The 22520-nt window shown below is 42.8% G+C and overlaps 1 protein-coding gene and 1 pseudogene across 1 annotated transcript; one reads left to right on the top strand and one right to left on the bottom strand.

Moving 5' to 3' along the window:
- Positions 1-12832: 12832 nt before the first annotated feature.
- On the top strand, positions 12833-15833 carry LOC143608125 (uncharacterized). Its single transcript, XM_077083303.1, has 7 exons — positions 12833-13009; positions 13880-14063; positions 14179-14276; positions 14366-14471; positions 14566-14832; positions 14897-15150; positions 15239-15833. The coding sequence occupies exons 1-7, from the start codon at positions 12882-12884 to the stop codon at positions 15633-15635; spliced, it is 1434 nt and encodes a 477-aa protein (XP_076939418.1). The 5' UTR covers positions 12833-12881; the 3' UTR covers positions 15636-15833.
- A 2017-nt stretch (positions 15834-17850) lies between these two features.
- Positions 17851-20334, bottom strand: LOC143608124 (uncharacterized; annotated as a pseudogene).
- Positions 20335-22520: the final 2186 nt, after the last annotated feature.

Genomic DNA, 22520 nt, shown 5'->3' with positions numbered 1-22520 from the left:
AACCCTTGTATTTTAATGAAAGAACAGTACTCGCCAACACCTCAATATGAGCAGTGACTGCGAGTACTCAGACGAGTTAGAGTCCGACACCGACGCGAACCCTCGCCATAAGGCGAAAGGGAAGCGTAAGGAAACGGACGTCCAACCAAAAAGGAATTTTGGGGAAGCTTTTAAAACCAATCGCGGAGAGAAACCCGCGTGACTTCTCCAAAACCTTTAGACCAACTGCTACAAATGCAGGAAAGTCCAAAATTCGCAAGGGACATTGCGGAAGCAATCGCCCCGAGAAGTGCCAAACAGATGTCCAACATTGGCACTTATGATGGTCTATCCGACCCAGACGACCATTTGAACAGGTTCATTGCGGGGGCTACCGTCAGCAACTGGACGGAACCCACGTGGTGCTACATGTTCCAGATGACTCTGGTCGGAGCGGCAAGGGCATGGTTCGATCATTTACCGATCCACCCACATATATGACTGGGCGGACTTTCAGAACAAGTTCAGCCAGCACTTTAGCCAACAGAGGAAGTACACTGAAGAGCAGTGGACGATCCTCAACTGCGTGAGAGAGGAGGATGAATCTTTACTAGACTTCATCACCCGCTTCAACTCCAAAAAGCTAAGTCTCGGCAACATAAGTGAGGATCTGGTTCGCGCCGCCTTCATCCAAGGCGCCGAGATACCCAGAACTTATCCACACATTGACGGGTAAGGATGGCATGCCATCAACTTGGGATGCCATCATGACGGCGGCAAAGCGCTTTGCCGAGACGGAAAAGCAACTGGGAAGGGATCTTCCCCAGAGTACACACCTCTACACCGCAGAGGACAAGGGAGAACAACGTTAGGATCCGCCCGGCAGAACAAAAAGAGGCGGCTAGGTATTTGGCAGTCAAGGGTAAACTTTGACACCTCATCCAGCTCTCGCCCTCTTGTTGGCGGAAGGGACAACACACCCTTCAAACCGAAAAAAAAAAAAAAAAAACCGGTGGACGCCACTCACCAAGAGCGTCACGGAGATATTTGCCACGGAAAAAATTGCCATGGCCAAAAGCCCCATTGATCCGGCAGAAACCTAATGCGGATCAAAGCAAGTCCTGTGATTTCCACGGGACAAAGGGTCATGGTACTGAAGAGTGCACATCCTTGAAAGACATTGTTGAAGCATTTGTCAAGGATGGAAGACTTGCACATCTCGTGGCATCAATCAGGAAGGGAGGAAGGAGTGACAACCGGTTACAGAGGTAACGGACGAAAGCCCGTCGATATCAGCATCAACATGGTTCATGGCAAGGTCGGAGGAAGAAAAAGACGAATGACAGAACCATGCGCGTGGAAGGAAGCTGAGGTGCGCTTCCCGCGAGTGCCAGGAGGCCCCAGCAAAGAAGGCCCCATCGTCATCAAAAGCCAGCTGGGGCATTACATCACTTCCCGCACTCTTGTTGACAACGGCGCTTCGTCGACGGTGATGTACAGGCAGTTCTTTGACAAGCTGGATGATGAAGACAAAGAACGCTTGGAAACGGGTCTACGCTTCAATGGAAGGGTTTGATGGCAGCACAGAAACCCCCCTGGATATCCTATCTTTCCCCGTTACTCTTACCGATGGGAATCATTCACGCACAGAGGACGTGGATTTTGTCGTGATGAGAGAAGCCACACACACGTACGACATCCTATTCGGAAGAGACGGGATGGCAAGATTCAACGCCGTGGTATCTTCAGTCCACGGCATGATGGGATGGCCAACAGCTGAGGGTGTAGCGCATGATCACTGGCATTCCCCAGGTATGCATCGCATCTGTCTCATCTAAACCCAAACCAAAAATGGCCAAACCAACCATCACCGAACCGAAAAATGGGCCTTCAATGGCAAATACCCCGACCAGGCCGTTACCATTGGACCAACAATCGTTGATCCCACCCGCACCTTACTCAAACGCCTACTGCAGAAAAACGCTGACATCTTTGCGTGGACACCAGCTGACATGACTGGTGTACCCCGAAGTAAGGCGGAGCATAAGCTCAAGTGCGATCCGGCTGTTACGCCAGTCGTACAAAAGCGCAGAGTAATGGGCCTGAACAAACTAACGCGTGTAGAACCCAAGTCAAGGAACTCCTTGACGCATGCATCATACGCCGTTAGTAGATATCAAACATGGGTTGCAAATCCCGTAATGGTACCGAAGAATGACAAACAATGGCGCATGTGCATAGATTTCAAAGATTTGAACAAAGCATGCCCCAAAGATTGTTATCCGTTACCAGAAATTGATCTTAAGGTGGATTCGTTGGCACCATTTCGCCTTAAATGCTTCTTGGATGCGTATAAGGGGTACCATCAAATCCACATGGCCGTAGATGACCAGGACAAAACCGCGTTTCGGACGCCCGATGGTACATTTTGTTATAAAATGATGCCCTTCGGAGTTAAGAATGCAGGGTCCACGTACCAACGCCTAATGGACAAAGAGTTTCATGCCCAAATCGGGAGAAACTTGGAAGTCTATATGGATGATTTGGTCATCAAAAGCCCCGAGCCAGAAGCGATGTTGAAAGACATTGAAGAAACTTTCAACACGCTCAGAAAGATAAACATGAAGCTCAACCCGAGCAAGTGTTCATTTGGGATGGAAGAAGGGAAGTTCTTGGGAGTCATTGTTACTAAAGATGGCTTCAGAGCGAACCCTGAAAAGGTCGAAGCCATTGTTAAAATGGAATCACCTACCACCATCAAACAGGCTCAGACACTGAACGGACGACTAGTCGCACTTAATCGCTTTTTGGCAAACCATGCAGATAAGTCGTTTCCTTTCGTGTCAACATTAAGAAACTGCTTAAAGAAAACGCACTTCCGCTGGACACCAGAAGCGGAAGCAGCTTTTCAGGAGATTCGGTCACGCCTGATCGAACTCCCAACACTTACAGCACCACAAGCGGGAGAGGAGTTAATCCTATACCTTTCCGCAACAGATAGAGCAACCGGGGGCTAGTACTGCTAACAGAACGAAAAGGCATCCAGATGCCAATCTATTATGTTAGCCGTGTACTAACAGACGTAGAAACCCGGTACTCTACCCTCGAAAAATTAGTCTTAGCACTTATACACGCTTCACGCAGGTTAAGACGATATTTCCAGGGCCACCCAATCACCATTCTCACCAACTTCAAACTCTCAAACGTTCTAGGCAAACCGAATTATCGGGACGTCTAGCCAAATGGGCAATTGAATTGGGAGAATATGCAATTAAGTACAAGCCAAGACCAGCCATAAAAGGCCAGGTCCTGGCCGATTTTATTGCAGAAGGTCCCCGCTACGCGGGAGAAAGAGTGCCAGGAGGAGGCTCAACCCTCCCCAGCACAGGACATCAACGATATCTGGCGACTCTATACTGATGGAGCAGCCAACAACGAGGGTTCAGGCGCAGGGTTAAAATTAACCAACCCAGCGGGCCAAGAATATACTTACGCTATTCGGTTGGATTTCCCAAGTATGAATAACGAAGCCGAATACGAAGCATTCTTGGCCGGATTGAGAATTGCGCGTAAAATGGGAGTGAAAAACTTGGAAGCCCACGTGGATTCCATGCTGGTGGCCAACCAAATAAATGGGACGTACACGGCTGTGAACGACACAATGGCCCTGTACCTCGCCCAGGCAAAAACCCTTATGCGTGATTTTAATGATTGTAAAGTCATACACGTTAAGCGCAGCGAAAACAAATCTGCGGATGCGTTAAGCAAGCTTGCATCACTAGCCTTCACCCACTTGGGAAAGGACATCCGCATTGAACTCCTCGAAGCACCATCAGTCCCGCACAAGGAAATTTGTGTCATCCAAACCGGTACAGAAACGTGGATGACACCAATAATAAATTACCTTGCAGCAGGAACACTACCAGAATCAAAAACACAGGCAAGAAAACTACGCTGTAAAGCACTAAATTATCAACTCATCAATGACAACCTTTACAGACGTAACTTTCTTGGCCCACTTTTAAGATGCGTGGACAACCAAGATGCTGACTACCTCTTAAGGGAAGTACACTAGGGCATCTGTGGAGTTCACGCAGGTCCCCGCGCTGTTGTGGCAAAGCTGAACAATGCGGGATACTTTTGGCCGGGGATGCATATGGATGCACTGGCATACACTAGAAAATGCAGGTCTTGCCAGCTTTACGCACCCAACACGCATCGCCCGAAGAACGAACTTGTTCCAGTCACTTCTTCGTGGCCATTTCAGAAGTGGGCCATCGATGTGACAGGCCCATTTCCCACAGCAGCAGGAAATGTTCAGTTCCTAGTGGTAGCCATCGATTACTTCACCAAGTGGATAGAAGCAAAACCTTTAGCCCAAACAACCGCAAAACATATCAAAAAATTTATTTGGGAATTTATTATTTGTCGTTTTGGACTTCCACAGAATCTGGTGAGCGATAACGGCACCAACTTTGCTGACAAGAAGCTACAACAGTGGCTGAAAGAACTTCAAATCACCCACACCTTTACCTCAGTGGCACACCCGCAAGGTAATGGTGAGGTGGAAAGAGCAAACAAGAGCATCGTCGATGGCATAAAGAAAAGACTCTTGAAACACAGATCCGGCTGGGTGGACGAGCTCCCGCACGTCCTTTGGGCAAACAGAACGCTGAAAAAGGCCAGTACGGGGGAAACCCCGTTCAGTCTCACTTATGGCACTGAAGCCATGGTCCCAGTCGAAATTGGTTTACCCTCACCAAGGGTCTTGATCCAGCCAGAAGACAATGATGCGGAAAGACGGTTAGACCTTATGCTAACCGAGGAACGCAGAGACTTAGCCGCAGTGCATGAAGAAAATTACAAACGACAAATGCAAAGGTACTACAACACGCGGGTAAAACTCTGCAACTTCAATGAAGGAGACTACATACTGCGTAACAACGAGGCTTCAAACCAAGAGCGCCCAGGAAAGCTGGCCCCGGTCTGGGAGGGGCCATACATTATCAAAGAAGTCCTGGGAAAAGGCGCATACCGGCTTGAAAGGCTCGATGGCACTCCTATCCCAAGAACATGGAATGGAGCTCAATTACGCAAATGTTATATGTAGATCAATTCCAAACTTGTAAAGAAAAGGCCTAGAGCCACTTCTAATGGAAATGATTCTCCTTACACAATGTGTTGATAGTCTTACCTTTAACTTATGAACTTCCCATGTGCCGGTATTCACCGCACCAATGCGTGAAGAAGTAAGTAGTTGCGTGTGGAAGGCGGCAAAACCCGCATAAACACAACGCTAAAAATGTTAAAAAGTTCTAAGGAAAACCTACACGCAGGTCAGTGGTAAGTAAAGTTTAGCCATCCTTGTAAGTGCAAGTGACGGTCTTACCCGCACAATCACAAGCAAGGAAGCAAAACTTCAACCTATCATCTACCACGTTCAAAGGTTAACTTATTCTGAACACTTAGAAAATTTCAAGGAAAAGATGAGGAAAACTTCCACGCAGGATAAATGTAAGTTTAGCCATCCTACTAAGTGCAAGTGACGGTCCTACTCGCACAATCATGAAAGAGGAAGCAAAAATAAACTTATAATTTACCACGTCAAAAAGTTAACTTATCTAAGTACTAAAGAAATTGCTAAGTGTAAACATGCGTAAAATAAACAAAGGACAAACACATTCTTTATTTCATCAACTTGAATATTACAAACATTGCTGGGTATATACCCGCATACAAAAGAAGTACAAGAGCAAATATCTACGCTAGTGGTGGAAAGGGATCTTTTGGATCATGCTTCAGGACCACTTCCACTTGGACCCGCACCATCGGCAGAGTGTGACGGTTCAAGGAAAGCTCTAAGGACAGCAAGCCCATCATCAGCAGCAGCAATTTCATTAACCTTCTCCACCACCGGATGCGGGAAGGCAGCATACTGGTTCACTGCTTGGTCATAAATAGTTTCGGTATCCGCATTATACAAAGGGAAGTTGGAAGGCGGGACGCCTTTCTCAGCAAACCCTAGACCAAGCAGGAAGCCGGTCCGTTCCCCATCCTCATGAGAAGCGTTGAGGGCTGCGCTCATAGCATCTTCGTAAGATGTCTGAAAAGACCCGATGCACAACCTACAAAAAATGTACAAGCATAAGAACTTCTATCCTACAAAGGAAAGCGTGACGACATAAAGCTAAAATACCTGAGGCAACGCTTCTCGAAGAAGCCATTCCTTGACAACCAGAGCTTGGGTGCAGGCGCGTTCAGCTTCGTTCTTATTAAGATTGGCGAGAAGCACATCCTTTGCAGCGGCCTCTTCAACGCCCTTAAGCTTCCGCTCGGTGTGCGCAAGCACACCCCTCTGGTCCAGGATCTCTTGAAGCTTCTTCGCATCCTCCATAGCCAAGGCATCATGAGCCTGTTGAAGAGCCTCTAACTTAGCTTTAAGTTCTTCATTCTCCAGGCGGAGAGGCTCAGCAACAGCTTCAGCCTTGGTGGCCCTCTCGGTCGCGTTCCTCGCAGTCTCCTTAGCTAGCCGAAGCTGTTCGTTAACAGCTTGGGCAGCCTTGGAGCGGGCCTCGAGTCGCGCTTGAACCTCAACCTCGAGGGCCTTGAAGGCCTTCTCCTTCTCCGCAGATGCTGCGGTTAGTTTTTGGTTCTCCTCCCGGAGAGCACGCGCCTGAGATACTTCTTTAACGCGAGCTGCTTTCAACTTGTCGTTTTCACGACAAAGCAGCTCGACGCGTGGCTGCATCCGGGCCAGGAGAACCCGAAGCTCGTTGGTTAGCCTACCCTCCTGGTAGCTAACCATGGCTTCCCCCAACGCACCATGGGGAGCAGCATGGCGAGCCCAGTCCACGCACTCCACAGGTGTGCGAAGGGTTGTTCCTCGGCGAATGTTCCATCTTGGAACATACACTTCATTGGAATCCGACACTGCAAAAGAAACAAAGCAGTTAGGAAAAGATGATAAAAATTGCATAAAGGACAAAAGAACCCTACGCACCTGTAGGGTCGATCACAGGCCGATAGCCACCGAACCCATCACCTGAACCTAAGGGAAATCCATCCAAAAGGTCAGGCAGATGGGAAGGTAACAAAGATCGGCGAGAAGCCCCGCGCGTACCTGAAGGTCCAGCCGTCGAGGCCGATGGCGGAGGCGGCATGGTTTCCGCCGCAGTCGATGGCGGATGCATGGTGTCCGCCGCGGACGCCGCCAAGGAGTCAGCAGCAACAGTAACCGCCGGCTCGGTGAACGATGCTGTAAAAATTGCACTCACCGCCGGCGGTGACGTCATCTCGGCTGGAACAGTTGGCTCGAAGGATTGAGCAACTGGACCAGCGGAAGCAGGCGAATGTGCCTGGGTCGACGCCTCAGGTAGGCTGACCGAGCCTACCGTCATTGGCGGAGAGGTACTCCCCTGCGCTCCACCCTGGAATGCGTCAACATCCACGCCTGCAGAAAGAAGACAAGTGTTAATAAATTTATGAAGTATGATAAATCTACAAAAAGAAGAATGTTTATACTTACGGGTTTTCTTGAGCCTGAACGTACGGACGGGCGGGGATGAACCCGATGGAGCCGGTCTCTTGATGCCGGTCACCGTCGTCGTCGGTTCTCCGGAGGTAACAGTCGTAGCCTCCGGAGCAGTGGTCTTCTCACCACCGGGGTTCCCCGCCACCTCTTCATTATCTGACTCGGTGTCAGACAGAAGCACCGGATCAGCTGTGGAGGCCACCTTCTCCTTCCCTTTCCCGCCGGCAGCCTTCTTCTTCCGCACTAGCGGAGGACCATCTGCGGATTCCTCAGAAGAAGACAGGATGTAAGGAATTCCAGCAGCGGGTACAGCATTGAGGGGTTGAGGATAGAATATCGCCTTACCTGGCCGCCGGTGGCTCAGGATCTCTTGGCCCGGCGGATAGACCTCCACAAACCGATCCTCCATTTGTTCCAGGATGGGCAACTCGTTCTCTTCTAGAGCACGAGTACCCATCCGCGCGGGGACCGTCAGCTTCCCGCGGGTACAGGAGCGACTCCAAGTTGTTCCCCTCTGAAAGAAAATAAACAGTTAGAAGATAAACTCGTATAAGCAAAGAGAAACGGAGCATACCGTAAGGGATAGAGTTTGAACCGTATTCGAGGACGATTGGAACCTTTTGCGCATCAGCCTCTTTTCACACTCGGCTCATCCCCAACATCAACATCCCGGACTCCGGAAACCGGAAAACCGGAGATTGGACCCGGGATATCTTTGCAAACCATTCCGCCTCCTGGTAGTTTGTGGCGTGGTGGCTCGGAATGGCTTGGCCATTTTTAAACTTCATGGCAATGGGGACGGCGCGAGCAGAAATGTAGAAGAACACCCGCTTCCACGATCGGAGACTGCGCTCTGTCGCGCAAATCTTCAAACCCTTGATTCGGGTTGTCAGGGTGTACCACCCCTGGATGCACCTCCAAGTATAGAAGGTCATCAGGCGGTCCACGTAGGGCTCAACACCCAATATCCGGCACACCCACTCGAAGTGGCGAATCTTCGCGATCGCCATTGGGTGCAGCTCGGTCAGATGAACACCGTGCCTTTCGAGGACACGGTAAACAAACTTTGTCAATGGGAACCTAAGGTTCCCATAAACAAAGAATGCAGCATATACCCCGATCTTGCCACTGGGGGCATCGTACACGGTCTGATGGGGTTCAGGAAACTCAGGCTCGAGAGGATCGAGCATGAACTTCCTAACAACATACCGGTACTGATCGCCGGGCAGAGCACACTGGCACTCACCAGCAGTACTCTTGTCATCGGCCGAAGACTCAAGATCACGAGAAGACATTGTGCAGAAAAAAGAAAGCGATTTCGGGAAAATGCTAGCCTGAAAAGGGGAGTATTTGCCGGAAATCGCTAAAGAAGAAGAAGAGAAGGGTGAAAGTGTGGATTGCAAACAGCCCTCTCCCCCTTTATATACTAATCGCAATTAATGCGATGAATTTAATGCGGAGGAGAGAGAAATCGAAGGTGCAATGAAACTATGACACGTGGCATAAAGCAGGCTGGCAACAGCTGTTGACAGGACGTGTGCCAGTAATTTCGCGGCCACGCGCCCGAAAAAATCGCGCCCACGCGCCTGAAAAAGAAACTGGAATGACCATATAATATCACGTCACCATAACTTCCTGCACGTCCTGACACAGTCAGAAGAAACCGTCGCACGACGTTTCAGACGTTTGGACTGTTCCTATCTTTCTACCAACTCTTCGAATTTTGAAATTCAAAATTCAAAAAAGATTCAAAAGTAAGCGGGAAAACACCCCTTACCTTGGCAAACAAGTAACCATAAGCCGGATGCGGGTACAGTGTTAAGGCAAAACCCTTCACATACCTAGCACCCACAGGGAATTGAAGCCAAGAATACCTTGGCAACCAAGTAACTATAAGACAGGTGCGGGTACAGTGTTAAGGCAAAACCCTTCACATACCTAGCACCCGCAGAGAATTGAAACCAAGAAGGATCTTCTAGGCAATGCTTGCGGATAGAGGAATAACATCCCCGCATAACGGGAACGTCGAGAATTATATTGTTTGAAACTCCGTAATGGAATTGGTGGTCTTAGCATAATTGATCACTATGTTGAAAACCACCAGAACCTCATGGAGACTATATACAAGTGAGACTCAACGCTCCTGCCTTGCGAGAAGGTTACATACCTACCCGCATCATACCCAAAGATCAAGCAAAAAAATCGGGAATTTTTGCAAGTGACACTAGGAAACCCGCGGGAAGAATCCCCACGGAGAACCTTAAAACTAAAAAGCCTTTTCAAAACCCCTTGCTCAAAGTCCAAAAGTTCACCTCACTTTATTAAACATTCATGAGAAGAACATTGGACTGGGGGGACTTGAAGAGGTAGGTCCCAGCAGAGCCCAGTTGGTCCCGCAAGAATCACCTTGAACAGGGACGTCTGCGCAAAGGCCATCTGCTTCCGCAGGACCCACCATGCTCAGAGAACCTTACGCGCAGTACGCAAGCTGTACACGCAGGGAAAGCCTCCCAATGGTGAAGTACCCCGCCTGTTCCCGCAGTTGCGGATACAAGCCATCAGGGAAGGCTACCCGCAGACAGCAGGGCTACACGCACAAGACAATAGATACTTCAGTAGTCACACGAAGGAATGAGCAAGACGGGAACAATCCCGCCAAAATGAGCCAGTCCGTATGATTCTGAAAGATCTTCTGTACTATACCTACCAAGGTATGGATAGGACAGACAATCTGACCAGAACAGCCCATGAGCCAATCACAGGGTGACAGCTCACCGACAACAGTACGAGGAGGAGCACCCTCTAGTACTGTTTGTCACTATTAGCCGCTGCCTACTCACCAACCCTTACTGCAGGGCATGCGCAGCCTACAGTTGGTGAAATAGTGTTACTGTTGGCCGTAACCTATTCACCAACCAGCATGGCCTGCGTATAATCCACAGTAGGTAGGACGTGCATAATCTACAGTTGGAGGAATAGTGCAGCCGACATAGTTACTGTTGGCCGTAACCTATCCACCAACCAGTATGGCCTGTGCATAGTCCACTGTTGGTAGAACAGGAATACTATTCAGCCGGCTATACCTTCTAACCTACCTTCGGCTATAAATACTCCAACATCTTGGAATGGTAAGATCATCTGCTATCCAGTTATCTAGCAATCTCTTAATATACACTTATATTCAGAGCAATCTAGTCTGATTCTCACGCCGGAGGGTGGTCACAAGGAGGAACCCCCCCCCTTCTCAGTGACGAGCTTACGGTGTTTGTTTTGCAGGTCTCCTGAAGAACAGCCTTCTCAGTTAGATCTCATCCGTGGGAAACATTACTTAACCCCCAGATTATCTATAATCTGTCCAGGGTTCACTTAGTGTTTCTTCAGCTAAATGAGTCGTGTTTGCAGGTTGACGTTTTATACCTAACACAAACACCAACAATTACACACGAATTTGTGCATGACACAAAACAGAAAAATGTGTACATCAACCTAGAAAACGATTCATGTATTCACGAGAAAACAATAACACGTTCTTTGATAAAAAAATGTATTTAATATTTTTTTGTGAATTTATACATTAAAATCCTAAATTTATATATCATTTTTATACTTTTAATCATAGATGAATTAAATTAATTATACTAAAATCAATTAAAAGTAATGTCAAAAACAATATATTATCAGGTTATTAAAACTCGACCAAGAGTTTGAATAACAAACGTAAACTAATAACACAAGGAACACAAACAATCGTTCACGTAAATAAAAAGAGAAAATTATCTAAATAGTTCTTTTGAAGAGAGAGAAAAACAAAAGTAGCCCGTGAGGTTTAATTTTCCAAAAATATCCCTCGAAATCCAACTTTCACATGACATTGGGATTTTTCCCGTGAGTTTTCATGGACCAATCAATATCTGTCATGTGTCATGCATTTCCACCTACCACGCAAGTTTTCATCTCAAATCCGTCTAAAACGTTACTTTTCACATAAAATCTAACCTGATGAAAACCAACTTTAACGTGATGTTTCAAGCTATTTTTGTCTCCAACACGAGTTTTCAAAAAAGATGGTTTTTAAAGTTTTTTTGAAATTCATCTCCAAAGATGAATTTCATTTGAATTTTGTCTTTAAAAAAATCATATTCATCATCTTCTTCACCTTCTTCATCCAACTCCAAGCATTTCATCCGCCCCTTAATGCTACCGGACACCACCACCACCACCACCACAACCACCCACCAACACCATGAAATTTGAGCCGAACCATGTTCCACCGCCACCACCACCACCATTAACAACAATATCTTGGATGTCCGTGGTGGCGGTGGCGGTGGCGGTGGCGGTGATCGGAATAATGATGAAGGTGACTGGAATAATCACCTTCATCATTAGTTAATGGCAGTCACCGCCTTCATCATTATTCCGGTCACCGCCACCGTCCGATTCTATTTATTCAATTTCAACATGAATTAAATGTTAAATATCTAAAAATAACTCATGTATGGATTCACATGGGAGTGGGAGAAGAAGAACATGGTTGTTGTTGAATTACTACTCATTATCTCATGGATGGATTTCATAGGAATTTTATTATCTCATGGATGGATTCATAGGAATGTTCATAGAAAAAGCATAAGGATAACAGAAGAAGATAATGAACATTCTTATGAAATTCATCTTGTCAGTTGAATTGTAGTCAAAATTCGTCTCCAAAGTTGAAATTCATTTGAAATTCGTCTTTGGAGATGAATTTCAAAAAAACTTTAAAAACCATAAATTTGAAAACTCACGTTGGAGACGGAAACAGCTTGAAACATCACGTTAAAGTTGGTTTTCATCAGGTTAGATTTGATGTAAAAATTAACTTTTAAGACAAATTTGAGATGAAAACTTACGTGGTAAGTGGGAATGCATGACACATGGCATATCTTGATTGGTCGACGAAAGAAAATCCCAATATCACGTGAAAGTTAAATTTGAAGGCTATTTTTGAAAAACTAAATCTCACGGGCTACTTTTGCTTTTCTCTCTCTTCAAACGTGTATATTGGTAATTTTCTCGATAAAAAAACACAAAATTCATGATTCATGTTTGTTTACAAGCCTAACCCAGCATTTCCGTGTCGAGTGAAACTGTATTTCCTCCCCCCAAATAAATAAACCCTACGAGTACTGAACATTGAATGCCATATTAATTCGAATATATTTGAATTAATTCCAAAAGCTAATAATATCAAGTTTATATTCTCTGCATAAGTTATTGTAATTGTTATATATTGTAACCTTGAAATCAATATCTATCATTTTCTATAATCCGAATGGCGGACAATCAGCCTACGAACCATGATTATGATTCACAAACGAAGGTCACCGATATGGACATGGATTCACTGGTTCATTGCACAAGCAACCTCACTCTCCAAGACATCTCTAACATGGCACTCTCCTGTAAATTCCTCAATCGCGTTGGTTATTCTGATTCCATTTGGCGACGTTTCTTCAGGTTCTGTTTTTTTCAATTTATTATTATTATTATTAGGGCTTCTGTTATAATATGTTATATTCAGCAACTGCGTTATTAATAATATAACATAAGTAGAGATTTTAGATGTCAGTTGGCCTGATATGCTTCATAATCTGTCAATTGATATTGCAAATAGAATTAAACCGTGTTATAGTTAGGGCTAATCGAACCGACCGAGGGCTTACTCATGCTTGGCTAGTTTACAAGTCGAACCGAGCTGATCGGCTCATTTACAAACCGGATCAATATCGAGCGAGCAATTTCCAAGCTTTGCTCACCTCGTTTACAAGCGACCCAAAATCGAACGAGCATTGTTCGATTGAGCATCAAGTGAGTTTCCAAGGAAGTCTATAAGAAACAAGTTTGAAGTTCGATAAATGATTCGAAACAAATTAGTAACTTTTAGAGAGACTTCTAGTAGCCTGAAAATTTTAGCAAACAAATGAAACTATGAAAGTGACAGGGAGAGAGAAATTTATAAAAAGTTAAAAGATTTGCGTGCGCGCGCGTGTATATATACAATTATATATAAAAACCAAGTGTACCTTTGCTTGTGCTTGGCTCGTTTACAAATCGAACCGAGCTGATCATGTCTTATACAAACCGAGCCGAAATCGAACGAGCATTCTTCGAGCGATCGTCGAGTGTCGAGCTCTTTGGACAGCCTTTGTTATAGTTCAACAATTTGATGTCAAATTTTCATTTTGAGTGAATGCTAGTATGATCTTAACTACATGTATCTTATTGACAAACTGATTTGTAATTGAGATTTGAGACGCATTTGTAGATTGTAGTACATTCTTTTAGATTTTACTGGTGTTAATTGTAATTTATATTTGCTAATTGAAGGGATCGATGGCCACAGCTGGAGCCCTTCATCAATTCACAAACATTAGGTCTAAGAGAAGCATATTTGGCACGATATAGAGCTTTGCAGCAGTTTAAATATGTTGATCCTTTTGTTTCTAACTTGTACCTAGAGGCAAAACCATGTGAGCTCGTACTAAGCAAGGATTCTGTATTTATTCCACAGGTATTGGATAAATAAATCTTTTTATCATGTTATTGCAGCAGTAACTATATCTACACAATACATTATGTATGCACTATTATATACTCATGTACGTATTGGTAATACACACCTGCAGGGTCCACATATACAGATTTTTAGTATTGATAAACTTCTAGAAGGAAAACCTTCTCCTGTCTCACTTTATGATCATCGTGCAAGAATTACCAGCATGAGGTATCTTTTTCTTATCTATTCAGATATCATTTAAAAATGAATGCTACCTTTTTTTAACCGCGTTAACGATAATGGCCTTTTGCGTGCAGATTGTTTCCCTTGAAAGAAACCTCGTTCTTTAGAAGTGAGAGGTACGTAAATGATAATGTTTTAGTCACCGCAAGTTGTGATCACTCTATAAGATTATGGTGGAAGGTATGGATATTTTATCTTTTGTGTTAGATATCATCTTTTATATATATACAATCAAATGTATATTTCACTAAAGAAAATAACTTTACGACTCCAGGGATGTTGTCAGCGAAGCTTCAGAGGTCACAATGGTCCAGTAACTGTTCTTTCTGATAAGTTGTTAGGAGATGAAAATGTAAAAGTTTTTGCAAGTGGAGGTGAAGACAGTACAGTTCGCCTTTGGTCACTCAAAGTCAAATCAGCCGGAAAACGTGGTCAACATGCTTTGAAGGCTACACTTTATGGGCATGAAAAACCTATAGCGTTCATGTCTGTTACCGGGCACAAGGCTTCCTTACTAGTGAGCATGTCAAAAGATTCTAAGGTATTGTTAAAAAGTTTGTAAAATGTGCTTCATAAGTTATCTAACGGTTTTTATTAAATAACAGGTTAGAGTGTGGGATGCCTCAATATCATCTAGTGACCGTACTTCGAGCTGTGTGGGGATGACATCTGTTCCTGGTGTGCCCGTTGGCATGAAGTGTCATGATTCGTTAATCTATATAGCATCTGGTTCCTCCGTTGGAGCGGTTGACTTGAGGTCAATGAAAACAGCCTTCAGGACATCAACAAACCTTGGAAAACTTTATTCATTTGACATCATGCCCTCTAAATATTTAGCATGCGCTGGTGGATTTGGCAGGTTAACCTTTGTAGCTATTTTTGTTCAACTCATTTGAGATGAAACACGACCCAAGTTGACTCATTAAATTGCTGTTTACTTTGTGCAGAGCTTTGCTTTGGGACATAAGGAAAAATACAGGGAGTGCTGAAGTCGAACCGATGGCTGAACTAGATGGACATGTGGGTCCAGTGACACACCTACACATGGACCCATACAAAGTAGTCACTGGTGGTCCTGAAGATCCACATGTTAGTATCTGGGCTGCCGACACGGGTGATCAAACAAATGTTCTGAGCTGCTCACCTCATGATACCATTGGTTGTGCTTCTATGGCTGCAGATGGTTTTCGAATTGTTACTGCTGCTTATGATCAAGGATTTGGTGTTTTACGCTTTCGGGATTTTAATAATGCTGTGTGTTCTGGCTTATCAGATGAGCAACAAACTGGTTCAAAATTCTGGTGTCCTTCAACTTCTGGTGATGCGGATGAATCTGACAGTTAAATAGGTTTTACATATTTGAGCACTTAAATTAAAGAGTTCTGAATGTAATATTTGTGAATTAAGGATATAACTGCAACTTTAAAAGCTTAGATAGTCGATAAAGTTAATTGAAACACTAATCTGTTGGTTTAGCCGAATCAAAATGTGGTAGATATTTTTAACTGATGATTTGACTAATGTTTGTTGTAAGTTGTAACTAACTTTCATCATACAGAACAATCTTAATTTAACAGAGAAATAACCATATTGTCACTTATGAACCATCAATTGATTTTTATCCAAATTAGAATCCCGTAAATTGTTTTGAAATGACATAAATGAAAGTTAGAGACATGCATGGTCATTCTTTACTAGAGTGCCCTCTGTAACGAAAATGAACGTTAGAGTTTAACCATCAAAGATATCATCACCCACTAACTAACAAAACAAACAAACATTACCGCGACTGAGAATCGCATATAAACCAAATGGAATAATAAGTTTGCTATGACTGAGAATCGCGGCTATAAAAATACTTTTTTTTTCATGTAAAATATAATAATCTAGATAATCGGAAAGTGTGTGTGAAAGAACTCCAGATTAACACCAAGGTATAAAGTACTAATAATGATAGTAGTAAGATCCTACCGATAGCATAAAATGGCGAGAAACATAATAGTGCTAGCAGATAATAAAACCAAGAAACAAGAAAATGAACTAAGTTGAAGGTAAGAGCATGCTTAATGGTTAAAGAGCATGCTTAATGGTTCACGTCCAGGGCACTGGAACCTAGTCACATCGTTGAAGCCCGCTATGTGATGTTTGAATAACAAACCATCGTCCACGTCTTCTTTAGAACCACAACACGCTATCCACGCTCCGTCCGTCATGGTGTCGCTCTGGCCAAACGGCCTCCACTCCCCAAAAGTGTTGCCACATTTGTTGCTAAGCAAGCTTCGTTCACGCCCTTAGGCATGAAGTACTACAAACGCTCTTAAGAATAAGGCATATAGAAAGGTAAGAAAACCTAAGTTCCTCAAACAAAGCCGACACAACTCCTATCTATACGTTCCTCGTTGAAAATGCATAATCTTAATTTGACATCTCCATAAATCAAAATCCTATCCCTAATCATATGCTTGTAGATGTGTAAATTAGCTTTTTAAACATTGAACGCATTATACACTATGCATTGACTATGTGAACTACCTGAAAACGTATTATCTGGAAACTTTTGGTGTAGTACATTAGAGAGTGTACTCGTTGGCGCTCAAAGAATCAAGTGCCGTGTGTTCAAGTAATGTGTGTAATCCGCGTATGATATGGTTGATGTCATTTTTAAGATGGTTTATTTAGGTTTATTTATTAAAAACCATAAATTAACGGTTATGTTGATACTTTTTACTATTCAAATATTTATTTTGAGGAATTTCCCTTTTAATTACTTCTATAATTATACATATAAAAGAAAATTTTATTTTTTATATACTTACAAAACATAACGTATTCTCCATTTTTTTCTTCTTCGTATTTTGCACTATTTAATACATGAAGTTTTGACAAATCTGAAAACCAAGTTTTACCTATTAATTAGTGGTACTTCATTGATGAAGATGATTCACACATATCTTAGTTATGTATAATCACAAGATAAACGTGCAACTCGTGTTGTACAACGCTATCAACTTATCAAAAGATCAGAGCACGACTATTGTCCCTTCATATCCGCAATCTTCACTGCACTCGACAGAAACTTATGACATATGTCTAGTTTCTTGCTCACTTGAAAATGATAAATTTTCTTGGCTGTTCTTAATGGAAACATATATGCCTCATCAAGGTTAACAATACACAATTTACAACTATGCTGTATAATCATGATACAATGTTTCGGTGTGGGAACTAAAGTGCATAATTGTGCAATGTTTAAATATGAACCACAATACATAACAGTGAACCCTGATGCAATGTTAAGTGTGAAAACCACAACATATAATCATTACACAATATTCAAGTATGAGAACTATAGTACACATGATGATGTTTATCTACACATCCGGTTATAACTGCATCTCCAAGCATATCATTTTACACATCTAGACACTACAGTAATCTGTCTTATACTACCATAGACTTGATCATGCGTCTCATAAAACGTGTTAAACATCTCATCAGTTACCCATAAAACCAAGTTTAAGATATTAAAAATGCATGAAGATAACGCAGAAGACCAAAGAGGTCAACCACAGATGGTCAATGATGAACAGTACACTAAGGTATATTACAAAGCCATGATTAGGTATAATAAGGACTATGCAAATAATAAACTGAAGAACTCTTACCAGCTACTTGCAGGAAGAATGTAGTTGCTTTCAGATGTTACAAGCCATCGTGAAATTTAGCTTAAGATGATTATGTACAAATCAACTGACCGAAACAGAGGTAGCAATATCATCTGCTAAATGAACAAACAGAAAACACAACGCAAAACGGGGAGAAAAACTGTCCAATTTTACTCAATTAACAGTAAAAAGGAAGAACAAACTACCACGCAGTATCAGCTATGAAAACGAATATATATCTAGAAACAAGTCAAACATGTTCCTTAAACTCAACCTTAACCACATCATCTTCCAGTACTACATCAATGTCATAATGCAACCACTAAAACTGCTTCCTTTTATTACTAAACAGTTTGTCTCTCTGTGAATACGCATACACAAGAACAAAGAAAATCCCTACAGACATCAAAAAAGACGGCCATCGAAACGGTGGGTCCTCAAAACAAACAAGCGACGCCTCCAAATCTTGAGACGCGTGATACACAAGCGAATGAATAGCATAAAGATCATGATCAGAAGACCTCAAGTAATACAACCCCCATTTCAAAGTCCAAATGTGACAACGAAGAAACCACTTTATCAAGTTTATACTTAAACAAATTCCACCTTTGTATAAACTCCGAAAGCTGACTATGCGACAGAAGCTTTCTCTCCCCACCATGAGCAGCTACAGATTCGAGAACATCAATCGCACTTGTAATTGTGTAATTCAAAGTCGTTAACAAAACATTTCTCCTTGCAGCGTCTTTCTGTATAAAAGACAATGAAGAAAGCTCTGAAAACGGGCCGAACGGCGTGTGTCCCACACTCCATGTGTAATCAACTATTGTGCTATTATGCTGCGCACTCCAAACCAAATGAGTCGGTGACACGCCCCACATACTCTGTAAAATCGACCCCACGAGTGGCCTCTCAAGCTCCCGAGTTTGAGTAAACACATGACGCCCGTTACAACTATAATCACTAACAGTCTGCGTGTTCTTCGTTCTAACCGCAATCACCATATCTTTAAACGCAACAGACTGGTGGTACCGGTCCAGTAACAATATCGAATTCACTTCCAGATCAAATATGTAAACCGGCAAAACCCGTCCGAAATCTTCCTCCGGAAGACTCGCTAACCTCCTAATCTCGTCATGAGACTCCGACAACGTCTGATGAAGACGTTTTGAATCCAAATACTCACTAACAATCAAAGTATAATTATCAAACAAGTACCTAGACGTATACGAAGTCGTCGACAACGAAATCGCAAACGAGCAAACCGAACACTCAGCCATATCAACATCATACTTCTTAAAACTCAACGACTGATCCCCAAACAACAACCCACCGTTCTCAACCTCGTCCTGAAAACTCCTCTCAATCTGACCAAAATCCAACCCTTTCCCATCCACCTCCATCCCACGAACATGAATAAACTGAACAATCAACTGATTCTCAAACGGAACCGGAATCCTCAAACTCGGAACCAAAAGTACCTTATAAGCACTCCAGATTAAACTCGCCATATCTGCAAGCAACGCCTTTTGCGCCTTCGGCCGGCCATGTAACGCGGTCAACGGATGAAACTCGCCTCTCGGAGCACCCCATCGCCCGACAAAGCCGGACCGTAATCAACCGGCCCAGCACTCAAATCAATCCATAAATATCTATCCTTCCCAGTCCAAATAGTTCCGGAGCATTTCGTAAGACCTAAAGACGAGTCCCCGGTATCCGTATACTTATAAGCATAGGGTTTGGACTGAGGGCCTAAATTGAGGACGTAAATATGAACCCTGTTATGGTTTTTTTCCTTATCGAAATTATGTTTGATGAGTGTATCGATAGCGGAAGGCGGGATTGAGATAAGATTAGATCTGAGAGGTGCAGCGGTTGATGCGATTTCCGATTTGATTTTGTCTTGGAGTTTGGATGTGAGAGAGGATGGTGATAAGGAGACGTCTATTGAGGGTGAGTGGGTGACGGAGAGGCGGTGGTTGGGGTTGGTGATGACGTGGAAGTGATCGGAGGAGACGGCGGCGGAGAGGAAGAAGTGGAGGAGGTGAGGGGAGGAAGGCGGGAAGGAGGAGGGTGGGCCCACGAGTATGATGGAGATGGGGGAGGTGAGCTGGAGGGAGGTGGTGGTGGGAGGTGGGCGGAGGGTGGAGGAGAGTGATTTTTTTAAGGTGGAGGAGAGAGAGAGGAAGGTGTCGTTGGTGGCGTGGGGGTCGAGACGGATTGCTGGGAGAGGAAGGAGTCCAGGCCTAGGATTCGGGTGGAAGTGACGGTGGTGGTGGTGAGTAGGTGGAGGAGGAGGATGGTGGTGGCGACGGTGGTGGTCATTTTGAGGTGGGATTGGGAAAGTCTACGAGAGTCGTGAACTAAAATAGTCAAAATCTCGCCATCTTGAATTAGTGTTTATACGCTGTTCCGTGAGTTTCATTTACCAGAGAAAGAAAAGGAAAATGTGTGTTTTTAGTTTATGTTCTCGAGATGAAGGAAAAAGAAAAGGAAAAAAATGAAATTTGACATTTTTTGTGTTCCTGAGATGAAATGGAAAAGTGAAGAAACTTTTATTTTTCTTATTACACCCTTCATAGAAAATAAAAAAAAGAAGCTTTCCAGCATACCAAAAGATGGCAATTGTCTTTCACAACATTTATACATATAAATGATGAAGTCAAGAGTGTTCAAGTATATGTAGCATGTGCATTAGTTATTCACCATCGTTGTCCCACTTGTTTATCCACACTTCAAACATTTATGTTTTACACTCAATATTCAATACTGCATATTTATGGGATCTTTTGAGTAAATAGTATTCTTTGCAGTTACTGTGTTCTACACATTTTATTGATTTGTATTATTTATTTCTTTGTATATTTTATAACTTTATTGGCCAACTAGCATTGATTAATATATAAATCAATAAATAAACACTCTTAACCAGGTTCTGCTATGGTTTCTAATAAATAAATTCTACTGCTCATTTTTTATCTAACTTTAAATGTCTTACGTAATAAATTTAATTTTTTATATATTGCTTTCACGGCCCAAAACAACAAATCGAGCCTAACCGGTTCAGATTAATATTCCAGTCAGTAAACAAGTGCTGTTAAACTGCTGTTAAACGAAACTGCTGTTAAGTTGAATCGCTTTAAACGGGCCGACATAGCAAATCGAGCCTAACCGGTTCAGATTAATATTCCAGTCAGTAAACAAGTGTTGTTAAACGAAACTGCTGTTAAGTTGAATCGCTTTAACGGGCCGACATAGCAAATCGAGCCTAACAAGTTCAGATTAATATTCCGATCAGTAACAAGTGTTGTTAAACGAGCTCTACCGTAATTTTTGTTTAACGAAACCTGCAATTTGTTGTACTTCTACCTCTTAAAAAAGTTTCATGTAATATTCTTCATAAATCGCTTTAACGGGCCAACACAACAAGCACAACAATACCAAGAATTAACAAATGCATAAAAGTAATCATTTCACCATAACCAAAAGATATTTGTTTTCAACATCCATAACCTACAAGTACTAGCTGTGTCATCTATGCTGAATAACAAAAAAACACATAGCATCTAAAGATGACAACTAACAACAGTATCAAAATACATACCCAACAACTACTAACAATGTCATCTTTGCCTGAATTAACAAAAAAAAACGCATGGCATCTAAAGATGACTACTAAAATAACATCAAATCCATAACCTAAAACTACTAACAACGCCACCATTTTCTGAACTCGCTTACTTACCGTCCCTCATCATACCTTTCAGTATACCCACACGCATCTGAAAAGGACAACTAAACAAAGTCTTTGCTTTTGCTTGATTGTTAGCCAAATAAATTAAAGCGTCCGGTATTTCATGGGGTTCAAAACCCATTGGCTCCAATTCTTTACAGATTTCCTCACCAGTAAACTCGCTATGATAAGCTCGATCAAATATCTTGTTCGTTTCTGCCAGTATTTTATTGCCTTCTAAAATAGCATTAGCCACATTGTCAAGGCAATTCATAAGCTTCAAGTTAAACACTTCATCTTCTTGTTCGAGTTTTCTTTTTTTACTTTTACATTTTTTTGCATTTGAAGACGGCTCAGGTGAAGAAACCAAAGAATCTAACACTTGAATATCATCATCAAAGTTGTATTGGTTCTCCGGAGTCACTTCTTCGGATGCTAGTAAGTCATCCAATTCTGCAATTGTTTCTACTTTAATCTTGTCATTCTTTTGCAGTCGAGCATTTCTTTCTTTAGCGGTTTCAGCATGTGCACCGGATGCCCTATCCCTTGCAAATAGTTCTAGCATTTCATTGTAGTTTGACACCCTTTTTGTCTTCAACTTAACAGCATCGGGCTTTGACTGTTTAAAACAATAAAGATGATAGTATTATAATTGATTAGGTAAATATTTAATGGTTCCAATTGAATGGAACCGGTATTAGAAATCATGATTACTGTAGCATCATGTATTGATATTATATCATGTTATCAATAAACAAACTGATTTATGATAGTTATGTATTCTATTTTATGTTGGCTTAATATAGAATGAATAAAATAAGCCACATAAAA

This window comes from Bidens hawaiensis, unplaced genomic scaffold (assembly GCF_021521415.1).
Source record: "Bidens hawaiensis isolate Kalapana, Puna unplaced genomic scaffold, B.hawaiensis_p1.1 tig00099217_1, whole genome shotgun sequence".
In the NCBI taxonomy this organism is placed as follows: domain Eukaryota; kingdom Viridiplantae; phylum Streptophyta; class Magnoliopsida; order Asterales; family Asteraceae; genus Bidens; species Bidens hawaiensis.
Note: the sequence above shows the minus strand (reverse complement) of the source record. Positions and strands in the feature narration are given on the sequence as shown.